Source organism: Sapajus apella, unplaced genomic scaffold (genome assembly GCF_009761245.1).
Source record: "Sapajus apella isolate SASKATOON/1434 unplaced genomic scaffold, GSC_monkey_1.0 scaffold46, whole genome shotgun sequence".
In the NCBI taxonomy this organism is placed as follows: domain Eukaryota; kingdom Metazoa; phylum Chordata; class Mammalia; order Primates; family Cebidae; genus Sapajus; species Sapajus apella.
The window spans coordinates 1,210,706-1,223,757 of NW_022436986.1; the positions used below are offsets into that span (position 1 = coordinate 1,210,706).

At 49.5% G+C, this 13,052-nt stretch overlaps 2 protein-coding genes across 2 annotated transcripts; both read right to left on the minus strand.

Annotated features, from left to right (window-relative positions):
* Positions 1-1,807: 1,807 nt before the first annotated feature.
* On the minus strand, positions 1,808-3,408 carry LOC116524670 (olfactory receptor 13C7-like). The gene has a single exon (XM_032240042.1). The coding sequence runs from the start codon at positions 3,406-3,408 to the stop codon at positions 2,215-2,217; it is 1,194 nt and encodes a 397-aa protein (XP_032095933.1). The 3' UTR covers positions 1,808-2,214.
* A 7,302-nt stretch (positions 3,409-10,710) lies between these two features.
* On the minus strand, positions 10,711-11,639 carry LOC116524597 (olfactory receptor 13J1-like). The gene is given in 2 exon segments (XM_032239887.1): positions 10,711-11,390; positions 11,393-11,639. Coding segments are annotated over 2 exon segments (927 nt in total).
* Between the last annotated feature and the right edge of the window lie 1,413 nt (positions 11,640-13,052).

The window sequence follows — 13,052 nt, forward strand, 5'->3', positions numbered from 1 at the left end:
GCAGAGGATGGATTTTGGGGAGACCTTGGAGGATGAAGTGCAGTGACACAGCTGTTGGAACATTTGGGAGAGAAATGGTGAATGTAGCCTTCTTAACACGATGTAGGTGGAAAGGAGGGGACTAATTTAAGAGCTGTTAGGAGTGAATTCTAGAGGACTTGGAGACTGATTGGATATGTGGGGTGGTGAGGTATGAGAGAGCCTAGGATGATGGTTATATTCTGACTTGGGGGGGTGCCATTTCCTGAAATGGTGACACCACTTTGGGTGGGGGGATGATGAGTTCCGCTTTGGACAGTTTGAGGTGTATTTGGGATTCCCAGGGGAAAGGGGGCCGGCAATATCACAGTGCTGGACCTAGCAGCTGAACCCAGGCCTGTCTCCAGGCTTCCAAAATGGGGATCCTTAGTTGTCTCCTGACTTGTCTCGGTGGGGGAGATCCCAAGATTCAAATAGCGCCTCCTTGCCTTGAATACAGGGCCATGGCTGGCAGATACTACTGCACCCTGGCATGTATCTGTACACACAACTGATCTAAGACTCCTGAGCAACTGCAGCTGCCTGGAGCATGTTGAGCAGCACAGGGCTCAATCCCCACATGCTGATGTTCTGAAGGCTTCTGAGTGACAGTTCAGTCCCGCAAACCTTCCATAGGGAATGTGCTGTGGGAGCACAGAGATGAGCCAAATGCGACTGAATCCTGCCCTGAAGGAGCTCACACGGTGGTGAAGTGTCATGAATTTGAGTTAGATGGGCAGGTGTGAAGTGGGAGATCCTGACGAAGTGCTGTAGGATGTAAAGAGAACAATCTCAAAGTGCAATGGGAAAGGATGCGTGAAAGAGATGGTGTTTAACCTAGCTTTGGAAACTAGTCCCAGGTATTATCAGAGAACAGCACAATATGTGCAAGGGTGCAAACACATGAGGGTAGGGCAAGACAGATAATGTAGCAAGGGGGACAGTCGTGTGAAGGGTGTAGTGGAAAATCAGGCTGAAGAAGCAGGTAGGGGCAGATTCTGGAGGGCCTTGAGGACTCAACTGAAGAATTTGGAGTTAATGGTAATGGGAGCTGTCAAAAGTCCTTGATCAGAAGAGTGATGAATAAATCCAGGTTTGACCAAAATAACAGAACCGCTATGAATGATAAAAAGATGAGACCTTTATAGCCATGGGAGCAGTTGGAGAAATCTGTGCAAAGCTGTGACTTCTGCATTTGGTGTTGGGCCTTAAGCTACTACAGCTCACTGGGCCAGCAGTTAGGAAAGAAGGCTGAGTGTGAAGTGAGGGGCAGTAAGGGCACACTAGAATCTGGGAGGACAAACTGGAACCTGTGCCTGGCTCTTGTGCCTTCAATCTCACTGACTGTGGTGACCTGCAGGAGAAGCTGGCATCTTTGCCATGTAGCTTGCACTTGGCCCAGCACTCAGCACAGTGGAAGGAGGTGACTTGGTGGGGACTAGATGGGATGTGCCAACAACAAGGGGAGCCAGCAGATTAGTGACATGTGAGTGCCCCCCCCCCGCCACTGTGTCTGGTGCAGTTCTTTTTTTTTTTTTTTTTGAGACAGAGTGTTGTTCTATCATCCAGGCTGGGATGCAGCGGCACCATCAGCTCACTGCAGCCTCCACCTCCCAGGTTCAAGTGATCCTCCCTAGTAGCTGGGACTACAGGCACACCACCACACCCAGCTAATTTTTCGTATTTTTAGTAGAGGCGGGGTTTCCTCATGTTGCCCAGGCTGGTCTTAAACTACTGGCCTCAGGTGACCTGCCAACCTCCGCCTCCCAAAGTGCTGGGATTACAGGCATGAGCACCATGCCTGGCCCACTTTTGCCTTCCAAATCTCGTGCAAACTTCTCTGTGGCCAACACTAGCCCAGACCCTCTAACCAAGTTTGGTTGACCCAGTACAAGGCCACCACAGGTGAGCTAACCAGAGCTTTCTTGGGACAATTAACCTGGCAGCAGCCCATGAAGGATGGATGGTCAAGATAAAGAAAGCCAAATCTCCAGTAGCTCTTGGGTTGGCACTGTCAGCTGGTGTGGTAGTCATTAGGCCATTCACAGATCTCTCTGTGCCTCTCTTTATCCATCCAGACACACGGTATTGTGCTTCTCCCTCTTAACAATGGTGTGGTTCTGTGCCTTCCTGTTGCCATTGTGTTGGCCACTGAAATGTAGGTGGAAGCAACACAGCCACTTCTGAGTAGAAGCTTTAAGAGTCAGTGCAGGCTTTGTTACTTTCCCTTTTGTCATGGTGACCAGCAGTGTTCCCAATGGTAGCTGCTTTGTCATCCTGAGTCCCAGAGGGGTGAAGACCACGATGTGGAGCAGAAGCCCCACCAGCCTCTGTGGGCCTGCAGCAGGAGCAAGAAACAAACTTTAATGGTTTTAATCCTCTGAAGGTCATGACCACAGCACAACCTAGCCTATGCCGGCTGACAGGCAGAGGGCAACAGTAGCAGTGGGAGGCTTTCCTGGAGAGCAGACCTCCTCTCAGCAGAGCTAGGGCAGCAGCTTTCACCTCTGCGTTCCTCAGACTGTAGATGATGGGGTTCAGTGAGGGCGTCACAACCCCGTAGAACAATGCGACAATCTTATCCACATTGGCGTCCTTGGCCTTGGGCTTGAAGTACATGAAGGAGATGGTCCCATAAAAAACCACCACCACTGTGAGGTGGGCTGAGCAGGTAGAGAAGGCTTTGTGTCGGCCTGCAGCAGAGGGTACCCTAAGGATGGTAGCCAGGATGAAAAGGTAAGATAGGCAGATGAGCAAGAGGGGGGCCAGTGTCAGGACAGCTGTGGCCACCATTAATGCCAGCGCGTTGAGGGAGATGTCCCCACAGGCCAGTTTTAGCACTGCCAAGATCTCACAGAAGAAGTGGTTGATGACATTGTGGCCACAGAAGGGGAGGCACCAGACAAGGATGGACTGTAGTAGTGAGTTGGCAAAGCCTGTCCCCCAGCTCAGCACTGCCATCCGCATATAGGTCTGTCTACTCATGAGCTCTTGGTACCTAAGTGGTTGGCAGATAGCCACATAACGGTCATATGCCATCATGGCCAGGAGCAGGCACTCCGTTGATCCCAGTGCCAGGGTCAGGTACATCTGCACGGCACATCCAGGGAAGGAGATGGTCCTCTGGGCTCCCAGGAAGTTGACCAGCATGAGAGGCACAAAGGAGGAGGTGCCACAGATATCCATGAGGGAGAGGTTGCTCAGGAAGAAGTACATGGGGTTGTGTAGGCCAGGGTGCAGCACGTTCAGCCCTATGAGGAGGGCGTTCCCCAGCACATTCATGGAGTACACGCCCAGGCAGAGCACAAACAGGACCAGCTCCAGGTTACGGTGCTCATGTAGCCCCAGCAGGACGTACTCTGTCACAGCTGTCTGGTTTCCTCCCTTCATCTCATTCTCTCTCCTTTTCATCTGGACCACCCAGCTTTTTGGAAAAAGCTCCAACTGGCCTGGGAGCCTAGTGACCTGGACGTCTGGCCTGCAGCAGGTCAGCCTCCCTCTCTGGAATTTAGCTCACCATCTGTATAACGAGGGAGTTGGACTTCAGATCTGTAAGCTGGCCTTCTCAGCTCTGCAGTTCTGCTGCCATCACTTGGGGGAGGATGGGGCACATTCTAGTCCCTGAGGCTCCTCTCTGCTCTCCCCAGGGCAGGGTCAGAGGAGATAACAGAGAAGGATTCATGTTCAAAATGGTCCTTTGGAATCCAGAGTGTTCTTGGCCATTAACAGGAAGCACCTTTTCTACATTATGGTTCATATAACCAAATTATGCCCATGGTATTTCAGATTTATTCACTAAATATTCATTGAGTACCTACTCTGTGTTAGGTATCAGGGGCTGGGGCTACAGCAGTAAGGAAAATAGGTGGACAAAAGGATTCCACACCTGTCAGGCGCTGCCCCATTCCCTGAGTCAGGTGAGATGAGCTCTGGAAGGCAGGTGAGTGAGGGATGGTGCTCACCTGGTGTTCCTTTGGGCCATGAAGATAAAATATTTCAGCCCCGTAGGATGTCTAATCCTGATTTCTGGTCATCTCTCCTTAAGGAATCACACACTATTAATTTTTTTAAAACGGCATATAAGAACATACATGTCTCAATAGAGTTACTGGTGACAGGGTGGAACTCTGGTCATGAAAGTCAAGTGACTTACTTTCTGGCCTCTATATTGCACTGTAGGAGAAATGATACTGACAGTGATGTCACACGACGAGGGAAGCCAGGCGCAAATCTAGTGGTGTGGTCAGTCACGACCAGCTTTGCAAAGGGAGCAGTGGGGGAGGCTGTGGTCTCTCCCAGGTGGCCTCTATTGCTGTGTACAGCTACTCTCACTTCTCCTTGGGAAAGGCCAGCTTCGTGTATTCATAGGAGGAAGCCCAGATGTCCCCAAAGCTCAGTAGTCTTGTTAGGACTGGAGAACTGTCTTATGGCCAGGTGGCCCCTGGTCTGAAGGAGAAATAGGAGCTGAGTGTGAACTTTTATCATTCAGGAGATATAATCCACCTCTCCCCTCCGGCCCTTCGCTCCTGGATTGGTTGTGAGGACATTGCTTTGTGACAGCAATGGAGCCCTATCTGTCCTGGGCTAGATTTCTTTTTTCTCTTATTCCTCCTGTTTCATTATATCCACCTGGGAGGGCTGCAGGGCTCACCCTTTCCTGAAGAAACCATCTCTTTTCCCAGCTCTGCACCTTTGTCCGAGATGGAGGCGTGTCCTCCCTCCCATCCCGAGCAGCAGGTGTTCCGCTCATTCTCCAGAGCCCTGCGTGGCACCGTCTCCTTTTCTTGCCCTCTTTCCCCTTGCAGTTACATGCTCCCTTCTTGTGCTCCCACCGCCCTTGGCCATCCCTCTGTGTCATTGTGCTGTGTGGTGGACCTGTCTTCCGTATTACACCTTAAGAGCCGGACTCCACCTCCTTCCTATCAGCACCTCATGCAGCAAGTGCTCCAATGGCAGGCACCCAGCAGAGAGCGAATGCACGACTGCAATACCCAGCTTTGCCTCCTGGCTGTAGTTCAGACTACCTGTGTGATACTGCCCAAGTCTCTTGACCTCTCTCAGACTCAGCTTTCTATTGAAGACTGGGATGCTGTGTAACTCAGAGGAACCATGCACCTGAAGGTGCTGCCCCGGGGGGTGCAATGACATGTTACTGAGGCTGGATGGAGGATGGCATCCATCGTCAGCTACAGGTGCCTGCCCTATCTGTACTAGCCACCTCCTGGACAAGGGCTCCAGGGTCCTCCATGACACCAGCTTTCTCCAGAGCCTGTGCAGGGTTTCCTTCCTTTACCCTGAATCAGGGTGATTCTTACAGGACAGTTTCAGGAACCTACAGGGGCACTTGGGTAATCTCGGTCAGTAACTGATCTTAACTGTTATCCACGTGAATATGTATAGTTAGTGTTTTTCTTGGTGAGGTTTGGCAGAAGTAAAGAATTGCCAAGCCTCATTCATTCACTCATTCAGCAAATAGTTATTGAGCACCTACTATGTGTTAGTCCCTGGGCCAGGTGCTGGGAATACAGCAGAGGCAGACCTGGCTCCTGCCCCTATGGAATTTGCAGTCATTCATTCACTCACTTGGTGACTTTGGACACCTCCCTTCCTCTCTCCAGGCTTTAGATCTCTGAGATTCTCTCTGAGTCTGGGTTGTAATAGACAAAGTAAAACCTGAAATCTGGAAAGAACTATAAGAGCTTTGTTTTTGTTGGTTGTGTTGTTACAGAAAGAACTATGTTCATCTCAAATTCTGACACTGGATACAGATGTGGGGGTTTCAAGCAGGTGAAGGGTGGAAACCCACCTGATTGCATTTTTCTTCATCACCCGAGCCTCTAACAATAAGACCAAGTGGGCATGGCAGAGGCATCTGAGGGCTTTTGTGTGCAGCCTCTGGCTGATTCTCCTGCCTCGCCTCTACCACGTCCCTCACACGCACCTGCTTCAGCCTCACTAGACCACTCCCTGTCTTTTAGACAAAGCCTGTGTGCTCCAGTCCTGTCCCTCTTCTTGGGCAATTTCTTCAGGCTGGAGTGCCTTTCTTTTCTACTTATCCTTCAAGGCTCAGTCCACACAGCACCCTCTTGGGCAGCCTTCTCTCAGATGGCTTCATAAAACTGACCACCTGGACAACAGGATGGTCACACAGCTATTAGCAGAGGTTAATTTCTTTCTGCCTTCATTATAGTTCATTTTTTGTATATCTCTCTCTGACTAGACTGTGAGCTATTACAGTGAAGGGGCTGTGTCCTTCATCATTGTCACCCTCCAGTAACCTGCAGCCAGGAGGTGTCAGTGATTGCTACGAGTTGAACTGTTTATTGAGATCCAGTGTTGTTCTGCCCAAAATCTTGATCCTAGGTGCAGTGGCTTGTACTTGTGGTCCCAGCTACTCAGAAGGCTGAGGTGGGAGGAGCAGTTGAGCCCCAGGAGTTCGAGGTTACAGTGAGCTACGATCATGCTACTGCATTCCAGCCTGGGCAACAGAGTGAGACCCTTTCTCTAAAAAAGCAAACAAGAGTGCTGATCCCAAGGTGTTGCCTCAAGATCAATTCCCCCTTCCCTCTCCAACACACACTCTGGAACAGAATGGTGCAGCTACTGTGATTGCTAGGAGAAAGGCTTTGGGGGGTGCCAGTCCCCTACTTGTAGTAACACCTCCTCTTTCTGCAGGAACATGGTGGGTTTTCCTCACAACTTCAGAGTCTGATCATAACACATTCATGGAAATTAGAACCAGCACACGAAACCATAGGCTTATGGCCCTAAAGAAATACATCCATGTCCAGAAAATGCCATGTTGCCAGGTTGCCAACAGCTTTGGCTATAACATGGGCACAGGCTGGGACATCAGAGAGTAGCTGGCGTTCCCTTGGTGGGTGAGGTGGGATGGGCTAAGTTATGTTGCAGTCACATACAACCTCGTCATTTTAGTGGCCAGCATGACAGAGGTATATTTCTCATGCTACATTTCTACTGTGGCTTTCCAGGGGGCTCAGCTCTCAGAGCCCCTGGCAATGGAGGCTCCACCCTGTGGGACGTCACCAGTTGTTTTGGATGGGGAAGGACACACTGGAGCCTCTCGTACCAGTTGACTACTCTGAGCCACATGAGACATTCGTCATATCTGCCCATAGCCCACTGGCCCTGTGGCATCCTACCACCTGCCTGGAAGGAAGAGAGCCAAAATTACTGCTGAGCAGCCCCTCTGCATGTGGGTGCAATGGCATCTTATGACACTCAGAAACCTACTCTAGCGGCCATCTGCCAGTATCATGCAGTGTCATGCTCCGTCATGGCCTGGAAGATCAGAGTCACAGAGTGACAGGACCTGGAGTGTCTCTGAAAATAATTGTCTGGTTTCACTCCCTGGTTTTACATGTCTTGAGAGGCAGAGTGATGCCTACAGTGAGCCCTGGACTGGGAGGAAGGGGCCCGGGTTTGAATCGGGGCCTTTGTTCCTCTTCTGCTGTATGACTTTGGTCAGATTTCTCCTTCTGAGAAGTGGAGCCAATTAGGCGATCTCTAGTACGCTGTAAGCTCTGAAACATTTCCTCACATGTTTCTAGCAACTTCCAGTCTGAGGTCTGATAGATCCAGGGTTACTCTGCAAGCTAAATGTCATATCAGTCTTGTCTGGCAAATCTAATTTTAACCACTTAATACTTATTTTAGGCTTCACAAATTATTTTAAAAGAAAAGAAAGGGGCATAACAAGAAGAAAGTTTCAGTTACAATTTCCCCAAAATATCTGGATCTGGAATTCCTGCCTCCTCACTGCTTCCTGCCTGTGTGGAGAGAAGATGAGGATGGCCCTGGAGTCAGACAGGACCAGGGTCCAAGCCCCAGCTCTTCCATTTGTTAACAATGTTCTCAGCCTCAGCTTCCTTACCTGTAGCATGAAGATGGCAGTATTTCCTTGTGGGCTTATTTTAAGTATCCGGTGAGAGGAAGCATGCGAAGCTCTTAGAACAGAGCCTGGCACATGGTAAATAGTCAGTGAGTAGTAGATGATATTATTACCATCCTGTCCCTGTCCCCAAGCAAGTATTTAGGCTTTGAAATGTTTTAAATGATTTCATGAGAATAAGCAATGTGTCAGATGAATTCTTCTTACCTCCCTCCTACTTACTGGCCATGGCCTGAATGTCTGTAAGGGAGCTGGAGCCAGGTGAGGGGAACTGAGGTTTGGGAAGTACTGAGTTCATTACCAGCAAGTGCACAGTGCTGGGATGGGCCAGGTACCCACCCCCAACCCTACCATCACCCCCCACAGGACCTGCCTCTTGCTCCCTTGCTAACAGACAATCTGTTTGCCCCCTGCCCCCAGGGACCTCACGGTCCCTGCCCAATTTAAAGTTCAAACTCTGTAACTACACAAAGCTGCAGGTTTGGCAGCCATGAGACCTGAGCTTCAGAGACTCCAGGTTCCTTGGCCTGCCCCAGGAGGGCTCTTGAGGTGAGGTGGGCAGAGGAGAGAGAGTGTACAGAGAATCTGAAGACCAGGTCATGCAGTTCTGCCCTTTGGATGCCATAGGCTCCAGGCCCATGGCCCCGGCTTCACTAGGCCTGGGTATCTGGGCTGTGAAATGGGGTGTCTCCTTCCAGGATTGCTGTAAGAACTTGGATTCATCAAAGCTTAAATTGCTTTGTAAGGTGGAAGACACTGAGTACATGTGAGGGACTTTATTAGGTCAGGGATTTAGTCAGGCACCTGAGTTTCTACAGATTTCTTTATTCCGTTCCTTCCCCTCCCCTTCCAGTCCGTTCACAATAAAGAATAACAACTTGACACAGCTTAGAGACTAAAAATCATCCTTAAATAAAGCAGCAGAAGGTGTTTCATATTATGCTATGATTTGTCTTCTGGAATTTTTATCAAGAACATAGGTCAAAGTAAAAAATAGGTTGTTACTGTTTATTTTCTATCTGCTCATAGCACACTGTCCTCTTGCTGCCCCACGGACACCCTGAACTCAGCAGGTCAAAGACAAACTCACCATCTCCCCACTCTCCCCATCTACTGCGCTCATCTTCCCCACCTCAGTGTCTCAGTTCACCCAAAATAAGCCAGAAACCCAGGATCACTCCACAGTCCTCACTCTCCCTCCTTCACCTCTATAATCCCAGATATCTCTCCCAAATATTATCTTACACATATACAGTTGACCCTCGAATAGCATGGATTTGAACTGCGCAAGTTCACCTATACTTGTATTTTTCAATAAATGTATTGGGATTTTTTTTTTGGAAAAAACTCGCAGATGAACCACCACCCAGAGACAGCAAGACCAGCCCCTCTTCTTCCTCCTCCTTCTCTGCCTACTCAATGTGATGCTGACAATGATGAAGACCTTTATGATGATCCACTTCCATTTAATAGATAGGAAATATATTTCTCCTCCTTATGATTTTCGTAATAACATTCTCTTTTCTCTAGCCTTATTGTAAGAATACAGCATATAAAACATATAACATAAAAATTATGTGTTAATCGACTTTTTATGTTATTGGTAAGGCTTCCAGTCAACAGTAAGCTATTAGTAGTTAAGATTTGCGGGACTCAAAAGTTATACATGAATTTTTTTACTGTGAGGAGAGTTGGCATCCCTCACCCCCGTGTTGTTCAGGGATTAATTGTAATCCCAAATATTATATCATCTCCCAAAGGTTATTTTGCATCAATATCTATCTCCCCAGCATTTCTCAGGGCCACCCTCCCCTCTACTGCCCGGCCGGCTCAGGCCTCACTGAGGGCCTGGGTGACGGCAGCAGCTTCCTCCTTGCCCTGCCCTCAGGATGAAGCCTTTCTCATCTGTCCTCTACTGAGGGCAAGGTGGTCTTCCATATACCGTTATTTTTAAAGCTCAAAGTCACAGTCATCATAGAAATGTTGGACAATGTTGAAAATAATAATTTAGAAAACAGGACTTATCTGTAACCCCGTCACCCAGAGGAAACAACTGTTAGTTAATATTTGGCCATCATTTTCCGGTATTTCCTAGATACCCACTTATTCATAGATCTGTAAGAAAAATACTTGAAGAGTTAAAATTGAGATCATACTAAAATACAGTGTTATATGTTCTGCTTTTTTTTTTCTATTAGTTACCTTAGGAACAGTGCCCATTATCATATACCCTTCAAAAAATAAGATTCCAGGCCAACCACGGTGGCTCACGCCTGTAATTCCAACACTTTGAGAGATTGAGTTGGAAGGATCATTTGAGCCCAGGAGTTCGAGACCAGCCTGGGCAACATAGCGAGACCTCATCTCTATTAAAATAAAATAAATTAGCTGGGCATGGTGGCGAATGCCTGTCCTGAGAGCAGTGAGGAGACACTTAGGGATTTCAATGAGAACCGTGATGTGATCACACATGCATTTCAAAAAGATGCTCCGTGGAGGATAGATTGGAGGGAGAAATAGGACTGAAGTCTTGGGACTAGCCAGGAGGCTGGTGTGAAGGCCAGGGGTGACACGGAGAGCTGACCTAGGGGAGTGGTAGGGGCAGAAGCAGAGGATGATTTGGGGGCTGTTCTATGGCAGGATCAGCAGGACTTGGTGCTGCCTTGCTGGGATGAAGATACCAGACCTGTAACCCTAGCCTTGCCACGTCCTCATTGGCATTGGCATATGATGGCCTCAGTACTAACCTGAGACCTGCATCTGTACAGAGCCCTACTTCCTCACCCGGAGGCCCGCCTCCTGCCCCACACCTTCTTGGCAGCCTCCTTCATTTCCTTGTTCCTCAGGCTGTAGATGATGGGGTTCAGCATGGGTGTGACCATGGCATAGAGGACTGTGAAGACCTCATCAGAGATATGGGCTTCCTTGCTCTTGGGCTTCATGTACATGAAGATGATGGTGCCATAGAAAATCAGCACCACAGTCAGATGTGCTGAGCAGGTGGAGAAGGCTTTGCGGCACCCGGCGGCTGAGGGCACTCTCAGGATGGTGGCCAGGATGAGCAAGTAGGACAGGCAGATGAATGCCAGGGGCACAGGCAGCAGCAGGATGGAGCCAGCCAGCAGGAAGTCTTCGCTGACTGACATGTTGCTGCACGCCAGCTTCAGCACTGCCAGGATCTCGCAGGTGAAGTGACTGACCACATGGTGGCCACAGAAGGGCAGCCTCATGGCAATGACTGTCTCAGTCACCGACTTGAGGAGGCAGAGGACCCAGGCAGCTCCCACCAGCAGCACACAGAGCCGGTGGCTTATGAGCATGTGGTACCTGAGTGGCTGGCAGATGGCCAGGTAGCGGTTGTAGGCCATGATGGCCAGCAGCAGGCATTCCGTGGACAGGCTCAGACACATCTGGATGGCACAGCCAGTAAAGGAGATGGTCTTCCGGGATGACAGGAGGGGGCCAGCATCAGGGGCACAAAGGTGGACGTGTAGCAGATGTCCAGGGTGGAGAGGTTGCCCAGGAGGAAGTACATGGGTATGTGCAGGTGAACATCTAGCACACTTACCGCCACAATGGCTGTGTTCCCCAGCAGGGTCACCAGGTACATGGCTGAGCACAGAAGGAAAAGCAGGTGCTCCAGGAAGGGGTAGCCAGAAAATCCTTTCAGAAAGAACTCGGACACCCCTGTTTTGTTGAGCGGCTCCATGCTGCAGAGTTCTGAATGGATGATATGCAGCTGGGATGGAAGGAGAAAGGGTACAGGTGTGGGAAGCTCCTCGAGCCCTCTGGGACTAGGCAGACTGTTAGGATCTTTTCCAGCACTGCCACAGTGGCTGTGACTTTGGGCTATCCCTTTACCCTCTCTAGGCCTCAGTTTATCCATGCGAAAAATGAGGATTGATTGAGATCAGAATTTCCAAAGAGAATGTTGGTCAGAACATTAGTAACCAAGCTGAAAAATCAATTTGAGACAACGGATTAATAAAAAAATGAAGCTCTTTACTGCAGGACTTCTCAGAGCCTTTAATATGCTAATGTGACCTATGACTCCCACAAAGCAATATAGAACATGTGTCCCTCAAACGTATTTGATCATGGATCCCCTTTTACAGAACACCCATTAACCTACTGCAGATATGTGTCTTATGAACATAGGCTGCAAAACAATGGGCTAGATCAACAGTTCTCAAATTTTAACATGTACCAGAATCACCTGGCAAGTTTGTTAAAACAGATTGTTGGACTCCAGTCCCAGTTTCTGACTCGGTGGGTCTGGGTGATGCTTCTGCTGCTGGTGCATGTACCAAACTTTGAGGAACCATTGGGTTAGATGGTCTCTGAAGGTGGAGATCCTCCTGGCTTTAAGGAAGCCTATGAGCCATTGCATTTGGTATGCCCACTGTCTGGAATGTCCTCGGCCTGCAGGGGTCTGACCTGTCTCTTCAGCTAAAGTCTGATGGAGCTCTTGGCCCAGCTCCAAACCCCTGTTTTCTGTGGGCCAGAGCCAGGGCTGCTCTGACTTGACGAACTCTTAGGATATTAGCGTGGAACATGCCCAGAGGCCAACTTGTTGGATCTCCCATTTTGTAGATGGGGAAGCTGAGGTCACACAGCAGGTCTTTGGTGAGGTGAAGCTTGAATCCAGCCCTCCTAACAGTGTGACACATGTGCCATGCTCAGAGCAGGCATGTGCTTCCATAGGTCTCAAACAACCCTTGTTCTTTCACTGTTCTAGATGGACAGCTGTGCTCTGGGTGCTGCCGCAACCTCTCACCAGCAAAAGAGCGTGAGTCACCTCTCTTTGGTATTCCAGGGTATCTGGCACTGTGCCATTAATCCCTTGGGACACGATGCCACAGCCCGGGCCTGAGCAAGCACAGTTCCCCTCAGTGCCTCCCTTGCAGGAGACCATTTCCATCTTTTATTCCTCCCTCACTTACTCATCCCAGAACCTAAAAGTGACTGAGGACCTACTACATGCCAGGTGTGCCAGATGTGAGGGAGCACTGAGGACAGGTGTGGCTCCAGGCTGCTGAGTACAAACCCTTCCTAGGCAGAGAGGACCCCCAACTCTCCCATACCCAGCCTCACCCTCCCTCCACTCTCCCATACCCAGCCT

Excerpts from the sequence above, each read along its gene's own strand:
- LOC116524670 (XM_032240042.1), bottom strand. The coding sequence starts at position 3,408 with ATGAAGGGAGGAAACCAGACAGCTGTGACAGAGTACGTCCTGCTGGGG.